Raw genomic sequence first — 19,847 nt, 5'->3', positions numbered from 1 at the left:
CAGCTTCCTGAGAGCCGAGGTGCCCGGGTAATCACGCGGCCGTAAGGGGTCGCGTGTGCAACAGCCTCCTCTCGTTGGGGGGCTCAAGTCCACGGCAAGTGCAAGCTCTCCACGGCACTGGCCAGGCTTCCCTGGGGTCTGAGTTTAATGCAGGGCTCTCCCCGTGTCAGGACGTGCCCGAGACTCTGCTGTGCTCTGGAGGCCAGCGCGGCCTGGCCTGCTGCTCGGGTGGTCTAGGATGTGGCTCTGTGTATGGGTTCCCCGGCTGCCTTTCCCGAGAGAGAACCACAGGTCAGAGAGGAGGAGGAGGCGCGGCCTGGGGGAGAGTCTCGGCCTGAGAGGGCGGGAGCTCGAGTGTGGGTGTGTCCTGGTGCCGGGCCCTGTGCCGGGCGGGCCCGCCTGGCGTCTGGGGGCCACGTCGGCTCTGCGGAGTGCATGTTTCTCCTAGGAGTCTTGGGTGACCCAGCCGCGGCCTAGAACAGGCTTCCGCCCTGCCTCCCTGGCCCCTGCTGGCGCCCACGCCCCGCCTCCCTGGCCCCTGCTGGCCCCCACGCCCCGCCTCCCGGGCCCCTGCTGGCGCCCACGCCCCGCCTCCCTGGCCCCTGCTGGCCCCCACGCCCCGCCTCCCGGGCCCCTGCTGGCCCCCACGCCCCGCCTCCCTGGCCCCTGCTGGCGCCCACGCCCCGCCTCCCGGGCCCCTGCTGGCCCCCACGCCCCGCCTCCCGGGCCCCTGCTGGCCCCCACGCCCCGCCTCCCGGGCCCCTGCTGGCCCCCACGCCCCGCCTCCCTGGCCCCTGCTGGCCCCCACGCCCCGCCTCCCGGGCCCCTGCTGGCGCCCACGCCCCGCCTCCCTGGCCCCTGCTGGCCCCCACGCCCCGCCTCCCGGGCCCCTGCTGGCCCCCACGCCCCGCCTCCCGGGCCCCTGCTGGCCCCCACGCCCCGCCTCCCGGGCCCCTGCTGGCCCCCACGCCCCGCCTCCCGGGCCCCTGCTGGCCCCCACGCCCCGCCTCCCTGGCCCCTGCTGGCCCCCACGCCCCGCCTCCCTGGCCCCTGCTGGCGCCCACGCCCCGCCTCCCTGGCCCCTGCTGGCCCCCACGCCCCGCCTCCCGGGCCCCTGCTGGCGCCCACGCCCCGCCTCCCTGGCCCCTGCTGGCCCCCACGCCCCGCCTCCCGGGCCCCTGCTGGCCCCCACGCCCCGCCTCCCGGGCCCCTGCTGGCCCCCACGCCCCGCCTCCCGGGCCCCTGCTGGCCCCCACGCCCCGCCTCCCTGGCCCCTGCTGGCCCCCACGCCCCGCCTCCCTGGCCCCTGCTGGCGCCCACGCCCCGCCTCCCTGGCCCCTGCTGGCCCCCACGCCCCGCCTCCCGGGCCCCTGCTGGCGCCCACGCCCCGCCTCCCTGGCCCCTGCTGGCCCCCACGCCCCGCCTCCCGGGCCCCTGCTGGCCCCCACGCCCCGCCTCCCGGGCCCCTGCTGGCCCCCACGCCCCGCCTCCCGGGCCCCTGCTGGCCCCCACGCCCCGCCTCCCGGGCCCCTGCTGGCCCCCACGCCCCGCCTCCCTGGCCCCTGCTGGCCCCCACGCCCCGCCTCCCTGGCCCCTGCTGGCCCCCACGCCCCGCCTCCCTGGCCCCTGCTGGCCCCCACGCCCCGCCTCCCTGGCCCCTGCTGGCCCCCACGCCCCGCGGCCCCTGCTGGCCCCCACACCCCGCCTCCCTGGCCCCTGCTGGCCCCCACGCCCCGCCTCCCTGGCCCCTGCTGGCCCCCACGCCCCGCCTCCCTGGCCCCTGCTGGCGCCCGACGCCCCGCCTCCCTGGCTCCTGCTGGCCCTCACGCCCCACCTCCCTGGCCCCTGCTGGCCCCCACGCCCCGCCTCCCTGGCCCCTGCTGGCCCCGCCCGCCGGGCCCTGGCTCCTGGGGGTTTACCAGTTGCTCTTCCAGGTATGCCGCACGTCCGTGTCGTGGATGCCGTGTCTGTCCGCCTGCTCGTCCAGGAAGTCAAACATGTACTTGATGGCCAGGGGGAGCGCACTGCCCCGGTGCACCGTGCTGAACAGGGTCTCGAACAAGTCGTCCACGAACTTCTGCAGGGTGCCCTGGGGGAGGGCCGGTGGGAGAGGGTGAGGTGCGGGGAGCGGGGCCGCAGCAGGCGCGCGGGCCAGAAGGTGCCTTGCTTGGACCGAGCCTGCCTCGGAAGTCTGTCTGCTATGCCAGGCTGTGCAGACAGCACGGTTGCGGGGGGGAGGGTCCTGTTGGGGTGTCGGGGAGGTGGAAGGACTGATGGGCCGCAGATTTCTGGGAAGAAGCTCTTCCGAGCGGGAGCCACGTGCACATTGACGCTTGTGTCCCTGCCTGGTGGGCGTGGGCAGGGGGAGTTTGATGGAAGACAGCAAGTGCTCTGAGCTCAGGCGTCCCACAGCGGGTGAGGGGCACAGGCTGGTGGGAGACGGCGTCTAAAGAACCAGCCAGAGGACTGGGGCCCTCCCAGCAGGAGCAGGGGAGGACTGCAGAGGGTCTGGCAGGAAGGTGTGAAAGGGCTCACCGTGTTAGCAGCCTGGGATAAGTGGGGTCTGCAGTGAGGACTGGGCGAAGGGCACAGATCCTAGAAGGCTCAGGCACAGCCCTGATCACAGGGCCTTGGAGGGTATTGGGAGGGGGCAGGGCCCAGGCTGGGCCTGGGGCCCACAGTTCTGGTTCAAGAAACATCTCTGAAGGTCAGTAAATGTCCAACCTTTTGGTGTCTCTTTGTGAGCACAAGTTTGTGTTGCCAAGTTGTGTCCAACTCTTTGTAACCCCGAGCACTGTAACCCACCAGGCTCCTCTGTCTGTGGAATCTCCAGGCAAGAACACTGGAGAGGGTTGCCATGCCCTCCTCCTGGGGATCTTCCCCACCCAGGGATAAAAGCCACATCTCCTGCATCTCCTGATCTGGCAGATGGATTCTTTACCACTGAGTCACTTGGGAAGTCTGGTCTCTCATCAGCATATTATTTGAAGCAAAATTTGAGACACATTCTCTGATGGTGTATTTCTGTGACACTTCAGGGAACAAGTCTGAGATGCCACTGTAGCAGAATTTCAGCAGCATTTCTATGGGGTCAGTGGAGGCGAGTCCTGTCAAATACAAGCTATATATGGTTGCTACGCTTATAGGTGTACTGTTCTCTGCTAGGGAGGCTGGAAGACTGCTTTAGATCTCAGCTTCTGTCAGCATTTGGGGGGTAGATGAGATGGCTTCCCAGGTGGCTAGTGGTAAAGAACTCACCTGCCAATGCAAGAGACTCAAGAGATATGGGTTTGATCCCTGGGTCAGGAAGACCCCCTGGAGGAGGAAATGGCAGCCCACTCCAGTATTCTTACCTGGAGAATCCCATGGACAGAGGAGCCTGGAGAGTTACAGCCCATGGAGTTGCAAAGAGTTGGACCTGACTGAAGTGACTTAGCACACACGCACGCGATAGAATGGGGAAGGGGAAGCTTTCTCTTAGATTACCAGACGGACCAGGCCTTCATGCTTTTCCCCCCAGTGTGGGCAGAGAAGGCACTGATGGAGGAAGACGGCATATCCGGCCATCTCATATTTACCAATAAAACCCCCAGTATCTTCCTGAGGGGCATGGGGAACCAGAAGCCAGAGCACTGGTCCTCTGAGGAGTAATGGGGGGCCTATGGAGTGAGCCGGGTGGACCATTGTGATTTTTGCCCCAGGATGGAGGACAGTAGTGGCCTGATCTCCAGGGAAGCGTGCCCCAGGACGAGGCCATCCTTGTCCGGGTGGGTCCCCTTGAGGGGCAGACCCCGTGGCATCCTTCCTATGCCGTGGGCCGGGTAGGGGTTGGGGCAGGACACGTCTCTGAGATACCCTCCCTGGGCCAGGGCAGAGCAGGAGCTGTTACCTTGGTGGCCAGCAGCCGGGTCAGGTAGATCTCAGACACCATCTTGCTGCCCCGGTCCCCCTCCTTCTGGTCCCCGTGGTCGTGGTTCTTCACCAGATGCCACACCTTCACCCCGCTCTCCAGATCCGGGGTGATCATGGGGGCCCGAGACCGCAGGCTGTCGGGGCTGCCTGTGTACCTGAAGGAGGAGTCTGAGGGGAAGGAGGCAGCGGAGGCCTGTGAGTGACTATTTCCTCATCCTTGCTGGGAGAATCCTTTTAGTATCCCCACCCACCTGCTGCCCTCACTAAGAACAAGCCGGTTTCGATCCGAAGGGAGCGCTCTTGGGGTTTCAGATTTGGTGGGTTATTTTAGGGATCCTTGGCTGGTGTGAGGACACCCTGAAATCATTTTGCCAAAATAAGGATCTAGAAATTCTGTGAGCTGGAGTGGCCCTGGGGAATACAAGAGTACATCCTTTCCTGATGCTTCCAGCAAAGACCAATCAATAGGTGGAATGTCAACCAGATATTCTCACAGGGGCTTTGCTTGAAGTGTGGACGCTAAGGGTCTGTGAACGGAAACGCTCCCCCTCGGGAGTCAAGGCTCCTTCTTACTTAGGGCCCGGAATACAGGACTGCTTGAGCCCCTCCTGCAGCTGCTGGCTTCAGGCCTGAGGGGTCCTTTGGCCGAACTGCTTGAAGCCGAGCGCCACCCAGAACTAGAGGAAACAGCACGAGAACCTGAAACTCCTCAACCTCATTCCCAGAGGGAACCGGGGGCCCAGCACACAGGGGTGGAAGGGCTGGGGTGGCCAACTGCACGCCCACATCGGGGCACTACTGAGAGCCAGAGGGAAAGTGAAGCGAAAGCGTTAGTCGCTCAGTGGTGCCCGACTCTTTGCGACCCCATAGACTGTAGCCCTCCCAGCTCCTCTGTCCATGGGATTCTCCAGGCAAGAATACTGGAGCGGGTTGCCATTTCCTTCTCCAGGAGATCTTCCAGACCCAGGGAATCGAACCTGGGTCTCCCGCATTGCGGGCAGATTCTTTACCATCTGCGCCACCAGGGAAGTTATTTGGTCCGTATCACCGGGGGCTAAAGGGGGATGTTAATGATTCAGTCAGGACAGTAAGCACACACTGGGACTGGGTTCTGTGAATGTCCCCCCCAAGGGCCTCCCTGGTTCTGGGCCCTTCAGGCTCCTCCATCAGACCTGGGCTATTGAAGGAAAGATTCATGGTGCTGCCTGGTACCACAGCCCCGAGGAGATGGGCCATCCCGGCCTCCTTTGATTGCAGGCCAGCCGCAGCAGCGGCACAGGCCTCCCACTGTCAGCAGGGGTGGGGAGCAGCCCCTGGAGTCACAGGAGACGCCGCTGGCCGCCCAGGCTGCATCTCTGGTCCTCACCGTATCTGCTGATGGACGTCCGGGAGATGCTGGCAGAGGCGGGGATGTTGTAGGAGGAGGTCTGCTTGGGGACCAGGGCCACCACCGATCTGTCTGACACCTGAGGGGGATACGAGAGAGACACTTCGGGTGGCTGTCGGTACCTTGGGAAATGGAATTGTCCATGCTTCTAGAAGCTGATGGAACAGGTAGGGTAGAGGGTGAGGAGGTGAGGAGTGCTAGGAATAATCATTGCTCCTATTCAGTATGGTAGCTGTTGGACTCTTACAATCCGACTAGACCAAAGTGAGATGCCCTGTAAGTGTTCGCGCTCAGGTATGCTATAAATGTACAAGACACACGAATTTCAATGACCGAGCCTGAATAAAGGTGTACAAACTGTCTCATTAATAATGTTGACGTTGGGAGAAGGAAATGTCAACCCACTCCAGGATTCTTGCCTGGAAAAGTCCATGGACAGAGGGAGTCTGGCGGGCTGAAGTCCATGGGATTACATGACTGAGCATGTGTGCACGAGGGTGGAGGGAAATGGGTTGGTAGCAATAAAGTGGTAGAACTAAAAAAAAAAAAAATGTTGACGTTGATTATGTGTTTCAATGACAATTATTTTAAATCAGTGGTGTTAGAGACAACACTATTAACATTACGTTCATCTGCTCATCTTTACTTTTTAAATGTGACTAGTGAAAAAATGTAAAGTTATCCAGGTGGTTTGCCTTGTGTTTCTGTTAGAGGGAGCTGGGGTAGCCCAGCCTGCCTTCAGTTCCGTGAGTTACGTTTGACTGTCCCCATTTTACAGAGGAGGAACTGAAGCCCTGAGCGGCTGAGCCTCCGCCTTCAAGGTCACACGCTTCACATACGATAGAGCCGAAATTGGTCACCAGGCTGTCTGGTTCCACAGCACATGTTCTTCTCATCGAATTCTAATTCGGGATTTTATTTCAAGACACCCTGGTCTGGAGCCCATTTTTCCCTTTGGCTCTGATTTCCTTTTGGCCTGGGCCCTAAAATGGTTCAGCTACCTTGAGGAGCTTCCCCAGAGGGCAGCTGCTCCTGGGGACTCAAGAGAGAAAGAAGGTGTCTGTGTGTCCTCTGTGAGGGTGCTGAGGCTCAGCACCCAGCCTGCAGGGCGACGGCTGATAAATGAGGCGCCATATTGAAGACATTTGGGGCCATTTTGATTTAAGATTACCCTCCATCCAATAAAAACCGAGAATCCCCAGAATTGTGGCGATCCAATTAAACCTCTAACGCAGAGGGAATAAAACAGCTATAATAATGTTATGGACCATAAAACATTCCTATTAAACCATTTTTTATTTTAACAATTTTTATGAACTTTATAAGTTTGATTTATAGCTGCACCAGTCGTAAAACCATCTTTCTAGGTCTTAAATTGTCAGTCCCTCTCTCCCACCAAAAAAGAATTAAATGTTGGGAAGTCAAACTATAAATGAACATTAGTGCTAACGAGATTCCCTGATAGCCAGTTTTAGCAGTGGTGTTTAATTTCACCCTCCCTATAAATCTGCGGGAGCCCAGGAAGTTTTTAAAAATCTCTTTGTTAATTAAGGTTATGCAGATTTTTCTCCTGTAGGGGCTCCAAGGACCTTTGACTCCTGGGAGGGTAACAAGAGGGCAATGCTTTGACTTGATGGCATAAAGCTGCAGGGTCCAGGGCTCTTCACAGTGCCTGGAAGATGCCAAGGCATCGTTACTTCCCAGCGGGGGCAGCTCTGTGGACTACGGGCAGCTTGCACCAGGACTGACATGGGGGAGGAACTCGCCACCTCAGTCTTTCAGGAACTCTGCAACTAGCACCTAGAAGTGATACTTGAACGCCTGGCAGGGTTAAGGGTTTATTCTCCCAGGGAGAATGGATTGCGTTACCATTTATGGCTTGTTGTCACCTGAAGAGAGATTCACAAGGTGACTGGAATGACCACAGTTCAACTCAGTTCCCAGTCTCATCACTAAATCTCTCCTGTCCTTAGTGTCCAGTTTTTCTCTTGACCAACACATGATGCAAAGCTGTGATCAAGATGCCTGGTTGGGTCTGACCTTGTCTCTGCACTTACTAGCGACATGGCTTTGGGAAAGTCACTTAAGCTCTCTGTGCCTCAATTGTGTCATTTGTCAAAGGGGATAATAATTGTGTCTAGGTTTGTGGTGAAGATTAAAGGTGTTAGTGAGTAAAGGTGGAGAGCAGTGCCCAGTGAGACTCAGTAAATGCTGGGGTTACTGTTGTTACTATGAATATTATCACCATCATCTTCAACATCATCACCATCATCATCACATCACCACCTCCATCATCATCACATCATCACTGTCTTCACCATCATCATCACCACTATCACCATTACATCACCACCATCACCATCATCACCGTCATCTTCACCATCACCAACATCACCATCATCACCACCATCATCATCACATCATCACCATCATCTTCACCATCACCACCATCATCATCACATGATGACATCATCACCATCATCACCATAATCTTCACCATCACTACCATAATCACATCATCACCATCTTCACCATCATCATCACCATCATCTTCACCATTACCACAATCATCATCATCACATCACCATCACCACCATCACCATCATCTTCACCATCATCACCATCATCTTCATCATCATCACCATAATCATCACAGCATCACCACCATCACCATCATCACCATAATCTTCACCATCACTACCATAATCACATCATCACCATCATCACCATCATCTTCACCATCTTCACCATCATCACTATCATCTTCATCACCATCACCACCATCATCATCACATCACCACCATCATCAGCACCATCTTCACCATCACCACCATTGTCACCACATCATCCCCATCATCATCATCATCACCACCATCATCACCATGACCACCATCATTGTCATCTGTCAAAGGGAAGAATAATCCCTCTTGTCCCCTGTCACTCAGGGCTAGCATGTGGGAAGTACCTCGCACAAAGTAAATCTCAGTAAATATTTGAGGAATGAATGAATACATGAATGATAAATGACATCGGGGAATTGAAAGTGCTCTGTGTGATGAACACTGTAAGTAAAGAATATTCCGTTCTTCTGATTGGGAGTCATAGGACAGACAGCCCACTAATAAGCATCAGGGCACCAAAGACAGAAGAGCAGCGCCATCGCTGCCTTTGAGAAACATAAATTGGGGGCATAATGCTCTTTTCTCTTGCACCTTCTTCTTCGGTTCTAATTGGTTCATTACAACTGTGCTACAGGATGCGTTCAGCACAGTGTGAAGCGGGGGTGGGGCGGGATCAACAGCTGCTATGGAGAGGTACATACATCCTGGTAAACCTCATCTGTGGTTTCTAACACTCCCAACCACATTCGCAATTCGGGACTGTGTCTCCATTTACTCATGAGGAGCTCAGGGTTCAGGGAGATTAAAGTCACGTCACCGGTGAGTGGGGAAGCAGGGGTTTAAATAGTGCGCACAAATCCTTTTCTCTTCCCCCTGTACCACACACTTGCTCTCCATTTAGGGTGGGGTCCAGGCCAAGTGTCAGCATGGCGAAGGCAAGTCCGTTAGGAGGATGGAGCCTGGAAGGGGCTGTTTTGGGGTTTCTGACCCCCAGCTTTCTGTGTGCCTTGAGAGGCTCCCAGCCAGGTCCTGCTGGCCCTTTAGGACCCCCAGCCTCCCGGCCCTTGGCACCTCAGTGCGTGAGAGCCCAGCATGCCAGCCCCTGCACACCCTCCCTGCGTGAGGCAGGGACAGAGGGTGATGTTATTAATCAAGCAGTCCCACAGCGTCCTGCAGCCCAAGGCGCTTCCTCTGGTTGGTTTACTTTCCCTCACTGACTCTCCTTTCCAGCTTCTATTTTAGTATTTTTTTTCGAATCCCAACCAGCCTACCTGTGCTTAATCTTACAGAGACCCCAGCTGTGAGCGGTTACCCTGAGAAGCCAGCAGAGTGAGAGTTGACACCCCTTGCATCTTTTGTTCTTTTGCTGGGATTTTTCTTTTCTGACTGTTCTTTTAGTGTGTCTGCCGGTGCACTGAACGTTCTACCTACTATATTCAGTGTATTCACCACTTCATGGGGCAGGGATCACCATTAACTCCATTTTACAGATGAGAAGAGCGAGAGCTTAAGCAGCTTCCCTAAGGACACCAGCTGGTAAGCGGCAGAAACTAAGACTCAATTCCCTGCTTCGTTGCAGGCGCGAAGTGGAAGGTAAGCCGCTTTAGTCAGAAGTCAGAGAAAGTGGCAGACACCTCTGAACCTGTCCTTGAAAGATGCAATTTTTCTGCATGAGAAGAGCTACACTCTGTATGGGATGGGAAAGTCCCACCAGACCCCAGACCACTTAAGTCCGTTTCTCAGGATGAGTCTGGACACGCGTGTTTTTACATCCCCCAGTAATTCTAATCAGCAGCCAGGGCTGAGAACCACCGCTCTGGACTCAGGGAGGAGTTACGGGAAATGTGCTGTGCTGTGCTTAGTCGCTCACCCGTGTCTGACTTTTTATGATCCCATGGGATGTCGCGGCTCCTACCGTCCATGGGATTCTCCAGGCAAGAATCCTGGAGTGGGTAGCTGTTCCTTTCTCCGGGAGATCTTCCCGACGCAGGAATTGAACCCAAATCTCCTGCCTAGCAAGTGGATTCTTTACCAGCTGAGCCAACAGGGAAGTCCAAGAATATTAGAGTGGGTAGCCCATCCCTTCTCCAAGGGCCCAGGAATTGAACCAGGGTCCCCCACATTGCAGGCAGATTCTTTACCAGCTGAGCTACCAGGGATTCCCCGGTTGATGGGGGCGATAGGAAAACTCTTTCAGGACCTTAGAACGAACCTTAGAGGGAGGGGGCATTTCGGGAGGACCCGGGTCCCTGGCGCAAAGGCCCCTCACCTGATAGTGCATGAGCGTGTTCAGCCTCTTCCAGTCGCCCTCGATCTTGGTCGTGATGTCCTCATCCTGTAGCACGACCCTGGCGATCCGGCCTTGTCGCCACTCTGGGAGGAGGGGGCGGGCAGCAGTGTGAGGGGCGGGGGCGGGACCGCCCCATTGGGCGTTCTCTGGGGGCCTGGCGACCCCGGCTCCGCACACACAATGACAAAGTGCTGGCAATGACAGCACTTAAGACGTCCAGGGCTCCGTGGGGGCAAGGCTGCGAGGAGCCTCCTAGAGGTGGCCGTGTCTGAGCAGGCAGCGCCCTGGGAGAAGTGTTTCACCCGGCCCTGCGCCTGGGCGGGGGGACCCACCCAGGCCCCCAGGAAGGGCCATCCGCTGGGCAGGGCGTCCCATCTTCCCAGCCCGGCCCCCCAGCCCCAGCACCCTCAGGAGGCTGCCCCGGCGCCACCAAGGCCAGGGCTCCTACCCAAGTCCATGTCCACAGCCCTGGGCCGCTGGGAGTAGGGCACGTTCTTGTAGACTGCATCGAGGATCTTCTCCTTGACCTGCGTGATGGTGTCACAGTTTAACACCTTCACTGGGATCTCCGGGCTGTTCTCGTTGTCAGGGTTGACGCAGTTCAGAATCTGCAGGTGGTGATCAAGGGTGGGGGACGGGATGTGAGTTGAAGATGTCATTTGAGGGTGGGGAGTGCGGTCCCAGGACCTTCTCTTACCCAGGCTCCTCCTCCTCCTCACGGGAGAAAGAGCATCTCTCTGTCTGCGTCTCAGTTTCCCCACCTTCCATCCATCTGCCGATGGCAACCTGAGTCCTCTGCCCACTCCTCTACTCCTCAAAGAACCAGGACTCCACCCAGTAGCCCCCGACGGCTTAGGGGAGGCTGCCATCCTGGGTCCAGGCGTCCTAAGGCTAAACCCTTAAGCCTAAACCTGGTGGCTCCAGGTGGGCTGACCTCCCGCCTCCCTGAAGTCTCTACACTAGAAATCAGCACACTTCTTCCCCATCATGCCAACTTCCCCAGGCCCGATGCTGGGCGATCTAGGGTAAACTGAGGCAATCTGAGCTCTTTGGGTCCACCCAATGAGATGGGGGAAGAGGAGCTCAGGCTGGCGTGCACACCCCTGGGACCCTGGGCCCGCACTGGCCCCCAGGCGGGTCTCCCGGCCTCGCTGCTGAGCCCTCAGGCTGGCATTGTCACCAGAGGCTGGGGTGGGGTTCAGAAGCAGGAGGTCTGTGCTGTCCCGCCGGGCTCCCCGCCTCCTCACCAGGGTCTTGTAGTCGATCTGCTGCCGGATGAGCTTGTCCTCGCTCAGCGAGTAGCGCGCCTCGCCTGTGATGGCGTCAATGGGGCCCTTCTCCATCTGCTGCTTGATGGCGCAGTATAGCATGAACAGCGGCTCCCCGGCGCACTCCTGCGGGCACGGGCGGGCGTGGGCGGCGGGGCCCCAGCCTCCCTCCTCCCTCCCTCCCTCTCCTGACCCTGCTCCTAGGCCCGCGTGGTTTGGGGGCACCTGGCCAGGTAGGTTCCTGCTCCAAATGGGGAGGTGGGCGGGGCATCCACGCAGCCCTGAAGACCAGGCTCAGAGGGGCAGCTCCCCCATCCCACTCTCAGCTCCAGTCCCTGACCCACCCCCATTCTCACCTTCAGGAACTTGTGCAGGAGGAAGGCAAACCAATTGGTCAGCATTTTCTCTGCCACAGACTCTGTCCTGAGGAGGGAGAAGGGATGAGTGGCAGTCCTTTATGGAGGGCTTGCCAAGAGGGTGCCTGGCTCTTTGGGTGGACTATGGCCCAAGAGAACCCAGGGCTGGGAGCCAGGACGCTGCGTCCTGTCCCAGCTTCACCCCAGTAGCAAGACACGAGGCCTTGGGCCAGAGGCTTCTGCTTTCTGAGCCTCAGTTTCCTGGGAGAATGGAGTGGCACTCTGGGTCTACAGACGCAGGTGCCAAGGACACCATCCTCCAGCCCTCTTCTGGCCTCAGGGGGATACATACAGTTTCTCGGTCCCTCTGAGGTTTCCTGCCTGGTCTGAATACTTTATATGCATGTCCAGAAGGCCCCTGATACCTGCCCCTCCAAACACTCAGACTCAGACTGAGTTCAAATCTCGACTCTGCCATGGACTGGCTCTGTGATCTCGAGTAAGTCGTTTCCCTTTCTCTGGATTCAGTTTCCCCATTTCTAAATGGGGAATTAATCATAATAATAACAACCACAATTAATAATAACCACCACCACCACTGTCGTCATCATATCCCACAGGGTTGTTGTCAAGGTTGAATGAGTCGATATACGAAAAGTGCTGAGTGCCTAGACCGGGACTGTCATCACTGCTGACACACGGGTCTGGACCCGGCCCCTCACAGAGAGAACCGTGTGCGTGAGCGCTGAGCTAACGGGGGTCTGCTTCTGCAAGCCTTGCCCCTTGGCTTTGCCGCCCCTCCCCACCCCCCACACCCATCCCAGGCCGCAGCTCTGGGGACATGGGAAGGAACAAAGCGGCTCTGACAGACCCTCAGGGATGAGGATGCTGGAGGAGGACTTTAACTCCCTGCACATGGTGCAAATTATACCCTCTGGTCGCAGTAAATCCCAGGCACTTGCCAGGGTGGCTCAGCAACCCTGGGCCTGGCAGAGAGTGACAAAGGCAGGAGAAATTGTAGCTTTCTCCCCAGGCTCCTCCCAGCCTCCTCACCCTGCATTGTGCCTGAGATTAGCTCTAATTTAAATACAACAGTTCTTAATGAGAGTTTCTAATGCTCAGATTGGCAGAATGGGAGCTCTGTATTCATAACACAAAGCCACTCTTCCTACCCCCTCACCCCACGTGGGGTCTGGAAGCCTGAGACCTTGCTAGGAGAAGGCTACGGAGGAGGCGGTGACGTGGAGGTGGTTCCAAAGCTGTGCTGGATCCCCGGGGCCTCCAGAGACGGTGGGCTCGGGGGATGGATGTCAAGGTCTCTGACCCTCTTCCCTGCCAGGAAAATGGCAACTGGGGAGGGGCTGGTGGGAGGTGCTGGTGATTCAGATGCCGGAAGCTGGGCATTGAAGGCACAGGCCGCACCAAACCCTTAGCTGGGTGCTGAAGGGAGACCTTCTCCAGGGACGAGAACAGCCGCTGCTGCGTCTCCAACACGGTGGCCACTTGTGGGGCCCGAGCCCTCGGGATGTGGCGAGTGCAACGGAGGGGCTGAATCTCACACTTTATCTCATTTTAATGAATGGCCACATATGCTATGGCATTGGACAGTGAAACCTGAGATACAGGGGGAGGGAGAGAGACTTGGTGATGAGTGTCATTTCGTTCATGAGGGGGCTAAACAGCAGAGACGCTGCACCACTGGTCCCAGGCCTCACGACGAGCCAGTGGCCAGCGCTGGGATCCAGGCTGAGATGCACTGGGCATCCAGCACCTGCGGATACGGCCCAGCTGCCCGGGGAAGGGAAGGTGAGACTCTGCACTGGACACTGCATGCCCCCCACCACGCCCGGTTCAGACGCCGACTGCCTCCCAGCCCCGCCCCCCACCACGTCCAGTTCAGACGCCGGCTGCCTCCCCAGCCCCGGGACGCAGGTCTGACCTCCGGAGCAGCAGCTTGGGGTGGTTCTTGTTTTCCAGGTTCTTGTCGATGAGGTCGGACAGCAGCTGCTTGAGCACGTCGGTGGCGTACTCCAGGCGGCCCTGCAGGCCCGTCATGATGAGCGAGGCCACGTTGCCGCGGTCCCGCATGGAGAAGCTACGCTGAAGCTCCAGGGTGCGGATGAAGGTCAGCAGGAACACCTTGTTGTTGATGAGCTGCGCGAAGAGCTTCAGGGCCTTCTCCACGTGCTGCTGCCCGTTGCCCTGCACCTGGGGGGTGGGGAGCGGGCATGGCCTCAGAGGACGGGCTTCCCGCTCTCCCGGGAGCTGGGGTGGGGGGGTGTCTCAGCTGATGACGACACCAGCTCTAGGACTCTCTCCATGAGACCGATAGCCACCCCACCCTGGAGAGGCAGGAATGGCTGGTCTCTGAGGTCTGCGGTCTGCTCTGACCTCCTGGTGGGTTCAGAGGGTTGGGCTCCAGAGAGGATGCTATACATCCGATTGCGCCAAGGATCCAACACAACAGGAGCTACCCCATCAGACTAGCTGGGCTTACTCCCCTCCCCTCCATCTCCTCTGCCGTGATGTACTTACTATCTTTCATAAAACAGACTGAGAAAAGAATGGGCAAACCTCACAGAATCATGGGTCTTTCCTTAAGCCACCTCAAATCCACTTGGAAATGAGGCCGAATCTAAATTAATTCAGTTATTAATTAAAGAACGACAGCCAGCCTTCCCCTGGAATCATCCTGAAGAACCTGGGTGCCCCCTTGGCCGTGAGTTTCCTGTTCGGAAATGTCCCTGTGGTGCTGGTGCTTCTACAGGCGATTTCTGCTCCTCACTCCTGACCCTCCTAGCTGCGGGGCGTTTCCTAGGAAACCCAGGCCCCAGGTCCCCAGTGGGCAGCTGGGCGAGGGAGGCAGGTGTTACCTCCAGCTCACGCAGGACGGGATGGTCCTCGATGCCCGGGAACAGGACGCGCATAGCATAGGTCCGATAGTCCAGGTAGGGGATTCCTGAGCGGTCCAGGTCACTGGTCAGCTCGTTGATGTCTGTCTGGAGCTCGGCAAAAGCTGGGAAGGTACAGAGGAGACAGGGAGACTCAGGAGGGGAACAGACAGGGGAGGGGAGAGGCAGAGACGTTTGTGAAGGAGGAGGGAAGGGCTGGGGTGCAGAGATGGGGCGTGTGTGGGGTTACAGGCGTGCACCTCCAGAGGGAGAGAGAGAGCTCCAGACTGCCTTTCTTAGGTGGTGGGGATACGGGTGATTTCTATACCATTTCCTCCTCTATGTGTGTACGTCTTTAGTTGCAAAGTCGTGTCTGACTCTTGCGACCCCACGGACTGCAGCCCACCAGGCTCCTCTGTCCATGGGATTTTCCAGGCAGGAATACTGGAGTGGGTTGCCATTCTCTTCTCCAGGGGAACCTTCTCAACCCAGGGATTGAAACTGCATCTCTGCAGGTGGATTCCTTACTGCTGAGCCCCCAGGGAAGCCCATTTCTTCCTCTATGCTTATTTATAATTTTGAATTTTCTTTCTATGTATTACACGTGCTCTTAAAGCAAAGGAAGCCCATGTGACTTGGGTCATACAGGCGATGCAGATGCCAGAGATAGGTGGAGACTGGTTGAGTGGCTCAAACAAAGAGCTGAATAGGCTGCTTTGCTCTCCTTTTCCCAGCAAAAGAATAAATCAAGATGCAGAGACGGTGGGGAAAAATGAAAATCAAAACCACCAGGAGATACCACTTCATACCTATTAGTGTGCGTGCGTGCAGAGTCACTTTGGTCACGTCCGACTCTTTGTGACCCTGTGGATTACAGCCCGCCAGAGCCCGCTGTTCATAGGATTTCCCATGAAGACTGGAGTGGGCTGCTGTGCCTGTCTCCGAGGGATCTTCCCAGCTGGGGGCTGACCCTGCATCTCTTACGTCTCCTGCATTGGCAGGCGGGTTCTTTGAGACTAGTGTCATCAGGGAAGCGCCACCCATGAGCATGGCTAATGTAAATAACGGAAAATAACAAGTGCTGACAAGGATGTGGGAAAACTCAAACCTTCGTATCTTGCTGGAGGAAATGTAAACTGGCACCGCTTCTCTGGAAACCAAATTGATGATTCCTCAAAGAGTTAAACAGAGAATTTTTATCCCATGACCCAGCAATTCCTCTCCGACATATATGCCCACAAGAACTGAAAGCAGGGACTTGAATAGATACGTGTACACTCACGTTCATAGCAGCATTATTCATGATACCAAAAGGTGGAAACAACCCAAATGGCCATTGACAGATAAGCTGATCAACAAAATGTAGTTTATACACCTAATGAACAATTATCCAACCTTAACAAGGAATGAAACTCTGTCACGTGCTACAACATGGATGAACCTTGAAGACATGATGCCAAGTGAAATAAACTAGACAGAAAAGGACAAATCCTGTATGATGCCGTCTATGTGACGTGCCCAGAGCAGCCAGAGTCCTGGAGACAGAAAGTAGAAGGGCCAAAGGGAGAGGAGGAAGAGGAATGATTGTTTCATGAATACAGAGTTTCAGTTGGGGAAAGTGAGGGAGGTCTGGAGACGGATGGTGGGTATGGTCGCACAATATTCTGAATGTACTTAATACCTCTGAGGAGTTTCCCAGGTGGGACTAGTGGTAAAGAACCCACCTGCCACAGGAGACATAAGATATCCCTGGGTTCAATCCCTGGGTTGGGAAGATCCCCTGGAGGAGGAAATGACGACCCACTCCAGTATTTTTGCCTGGAGAATCCCATGAACAGAGGAGCCTGGTGGGCTGCATTCCCTGGGGTCGCAAAGAGTTAGACACAACTCAAGTGACTGAGCATGCACACTTGCTTGCACACATACATGCATGCAATGCCTCTGAACTGGAGGGGAGAGCACTAGGGTATAGAGATTAGAAAGTTAAATGGTAAATTGTATGTTATATATATTTTCACTCTCTCTCACACACACACACACACACACACACACACACACACACACAACTGAGAATGCCACCAAACCCAGCCTTAGGGTGCCCTACCTGCCAGGCCCTTGGCCAGCAGGGGCTTCCCCTTGATGGCCCTCCTCGCTCCGCCCCAGCCCTGGCAGAGGGAGGAGCCAGGGTCCACTCTCCTAGCCCAGCTCCTCCCTGTCATCCCACAGGGGGCTTGTTCTGATCTTGAAGCTTGCAGTAAAAGGAGGAGTGTTCTGATTCCTAACTGAGATGTTTACCCAGAGTCTGCCAGGTCCTCAGCCCGAGGGGACACCAGGTATGCTAGTCAGCTGGCAGCGGCGGTGGCCTGGGAGACGGAGGAAGCACAGTCTCCACCGTCACACTCTGAGATGCCCTGCGCCTGGCCTTCAGAGGCTCAGCCTGCAGCACGGGGCGGGGGGGGGGGGGGAGGGAGAGCGCCCTGGGGGAGGGGACGGGCAGGAGGGGGACGTGCTCGCCTGCCTTTTCTGCTGCTCCGAGGGCGGCCAGGCGAAAGGAGCCATTGCCACGTGGGGATCTAGAGTACAAGGCCGCAGGGCCCAGAAGGCTCTGCCCGTGGGGACATTGAGTGCCACCCGCTGTCCCAGGAAAGAGAGGAAGGTGGCCAGATTGTGGGACGAGCCAGGGCACAGCACGATGGAATGACGCGGTCAGACCTGGGGCCTCACTACGTGCATTTCAATAGGACTTCTCTGGCCCCGAGAGCAAAGGACGCTCAAAGGAAAACAGAGGTCAAAACGGAGCTTGATGGCTTGGGGTGGATGAGACCGGAGGAAAGATGAGAGGCGTCTCAGAGAAGGAAGGGAATAAGGCTGGTGAGGAAAGTGGTTCTGGAAGCGAAGGAATGGCCCCACTTACCTTCCTTACACTCCAGGGCCACGCGGGACTCCAGGTTGTCCATCTGCATTTGGAGCCGCTTGAGAGTGAGGTCGTTCTCTCGAGACTTGCGCTTGTAGGCGATGAGCACGATGATGACAATGATGAGCAGGAGGCTGCCCCCCGCCGCGATGCTCACGATGGCGGGCAGGGTCAGCAAGCTGTCTGAGATGACACTCACGGAGCCGGGCGAGAACACCATCCCGCCCACGTGGACCTGGACGTGGACACACGCACACAGAGGCTGTCGGGCCGTCCGGTCCTTCTTGTTTCAGAAAGGACAGGAGCAACCACAACCACACAGTGCAGTCTGAAGACCAAACAACTTCCTGCTGACCGCCTGCCTTTCTTTTCTTGTGTTCTCTGCTCCTATCCATTTTAATATAGAACCTTGAGATGAGGACACATGGAGGAGGTCGAAAACCCTTTTGCTACAATAGATTATCCACGCAAGGTGAAGAGGGAAGAAAGAACAAGAGGAAGGTCCACTCACCATGACCTTGTGCTGCCCCGTGAGGTTGGGAGGCTCGCAGAGGAGCTGCGTCTCGGACACGGTGACAGCACACGGGGTCTCCCCAATCAGCACTGTGTAGTTGAGTTTGGCACCTCCAGAGGCAGGAGGGCAGAGATTTTTGCCCTGCAGAGAATAGCAATCTTATTAGGAATAACTGACACACGCACACAGAAGTTAATTGCCTATTTAAGAAGAGCTTAAAGAGAGAGGGTAACAGCAGCAATGCAAAAGCCATAGAGGGATTCCATCGGAGAGGACGTCCAACGGCCACAATTTAGAGAGGAAAAGAGAAAAGAAAGGGAGGAGAGAATGAAAGGCAAGGAGACAGTGGTAAAAAGAGGTAGGAGCAGGCAAACAGCAAACAGTTCCAGGGGAGGCTGCAGGGCCGAGAAATGAAAGTGGTGGAGTCACACAGCCTTGGATAGAAGGCACCCAGGGACTGTGACCTCCTCACATTTGAGGGCAGTTATGGTGGCCACGGATGAGGTCAATAAAGGATGTGGTTGCTTCCAACGCACTACAAGACTTTTTGGGCCCAATGTCCGCAAGAACACAGAAATATTCCAGGGTTCCTTGAGAATCCCAAGCTCAAGATAATGTCACTCAGTGGGTCTGTATCTATGTCTGAGCTCCCTTCACAGGGCGCTGACAGCGATGCAAGCCTGTGTGCACTGGAGGGAGACGAGGGCGGGATGGGAGGGGGGTGGTCTGGCCTCCCCGTGCTCCTACCTTCAGAATGATGGGGGATCCTGGCTTTTGGTCCAAGACTCCAGTAGGGCTGAGCAGTTCAAAGGTCGGGTTGGGGTAGTAGATGAACTTGGTGTCGTTGTAAATCAGCAAGGACTGGACGTTGTTAAAGACAAATCCAAACTCGTCTGGCCGCTCCACGGTGTCCAGGCCGGGCCGATAGTCCGTGGTCAGCGAGGGTGCCAGGCAGGTCAGGGTGGTGGTGTTCACAACTTTGCACACCTAAGGGGCCCAGAGCGCAGAGTTCCAGCCCCCAGCCGGCGACACGGCGGGGTCACATTGCCGTCGTCCCACCCTCTGCTTCGTCTGGCCCATCTCCAGCGAGCTGCTTGCTTCGGGAGAAGAGCTGTGAAATTGTATTTTTTGTTGTGGTTGGTCTTGTTTTTGTGTGTGTGTAGGGGCAGGGATGTGTTTTGACTTCACTTCTTCACTCGCCCACACTGAGTGAGCGCCTACACTGTGCCAGGCGCTGTGCCCAGGAGCTGGGCCATCAGTGAGACGGCCCCCGTCCAGGGCAGAGGCAAGGGTCTGCCCGGCATCACAGTGTGGTCCCAACAGAGGGCCTGGGGCCCAGGAGCGGCCGCGGCACCGCTAAAGTCACGGATGGAGTGAGAAATGCCCGGACGGGGGAGTCCCGGGGCTCTAGGGGTGCCTGTGTGTGCACGCGTGCGTGCGCGTGGCCTGAGGCAGGGTGAGGGTGACTCACGGGAGCTTTCCTTTGGAAAAAATGAATGAAATTTAACCTGGAGAATGTGTAGGACTTGCCCAGACACGGGGGATGGTAAAGGATCAAGTTCCAGGCAGAGAGCAAAGTAGCAAAGGCCTGGGAATGAGGGAGCATGAACGTCTGAGGAAAAGATAAGAACAGAAGCCGTGTCCTGCGTGTGTGTGTGTGTGTATGTGTGTGTGTTTGTGTCTATGTATGTGTG

The 19,847-nt window shown here is 56.9% G+C and overlaps 1 protein-coding gene across 1 annotated transcript in view; it reads right to left on the bottom strand.

The window, feature by feature from the left end:
* The window catches only part of PLXNA2 (plexin A2), a 224,444-nt gene that overhangs the window by 4,083 nt on the left and 200,514 nt on the right, over positions 1 to 19,847 (bottom strand). Inside the window, exons 18-29 of the mRNA XM_061161050.1 lie at positions 18,901 to 19,140; positions 18,151 to 18,294; positions 17,640 to 17,874; positions 14,708 to 14,850; positions 13,774 to 14,042; positions 11,835 to 11,901; positions 11,458 to 11,604; positions 10,659 to 10,818; positions 10,190 to 10,293; positions 5,279 to 5,378; positions 3,890 to 4,080; positions 1,920 to 2,089 (exon numbers count right to left, since the gene is read on the bottom strand). Coding sequence (XP_061017033.1) covers positions 1,920 to 2,089; positions 3,890 to 4,080; positions 5,279 to 5,378; positions 10,190 to 10,293; positions 10,659 to 10,818; positions 11,458 to 11,604; positions 11,835 to 11,901; positions 13,774 to 14,042; positions 14,708 to 14,850; positions 17,640 to 17,874; positions 18,151 to 18,294; positions 18,901 to 19,140 — 1,970 coding nt within the window. The remainder of the gene's footprint in view (positions 1 to 1,919; positions 2,090 to 3,889; positions 4,081 to 5,278; positions 5,379 to 10,189; positions 10,294 to 10,658; positions 10,819 to 11,457; positions 11,605 to 11,834; positions 11,902 to 13,773; positions 14,043 to 14,707; positions 14,851 to 17,639; positions 17,875 to 18,150; positions 18,295 to 18,900; positions 19,141 to 19,847) is intronic.

This window comes from Dama dama, chromosome 14 (genome assembly GCF_033118175.1).
Source record: "Dama dama isolate Ldn47 chromosome 14, ASM3311817v1, whole genome shotgun sequence".
Classification (NCBI taxonomy): domain Eukaryota; kingdom Metazoa; phylum Chordata; class Mammalia; order Artiodactyla; family Cervidae; genus Dama; species Dama dama.
This window is presented reverse-complemented; position numbering and strand designations above follow the sequence as displayed.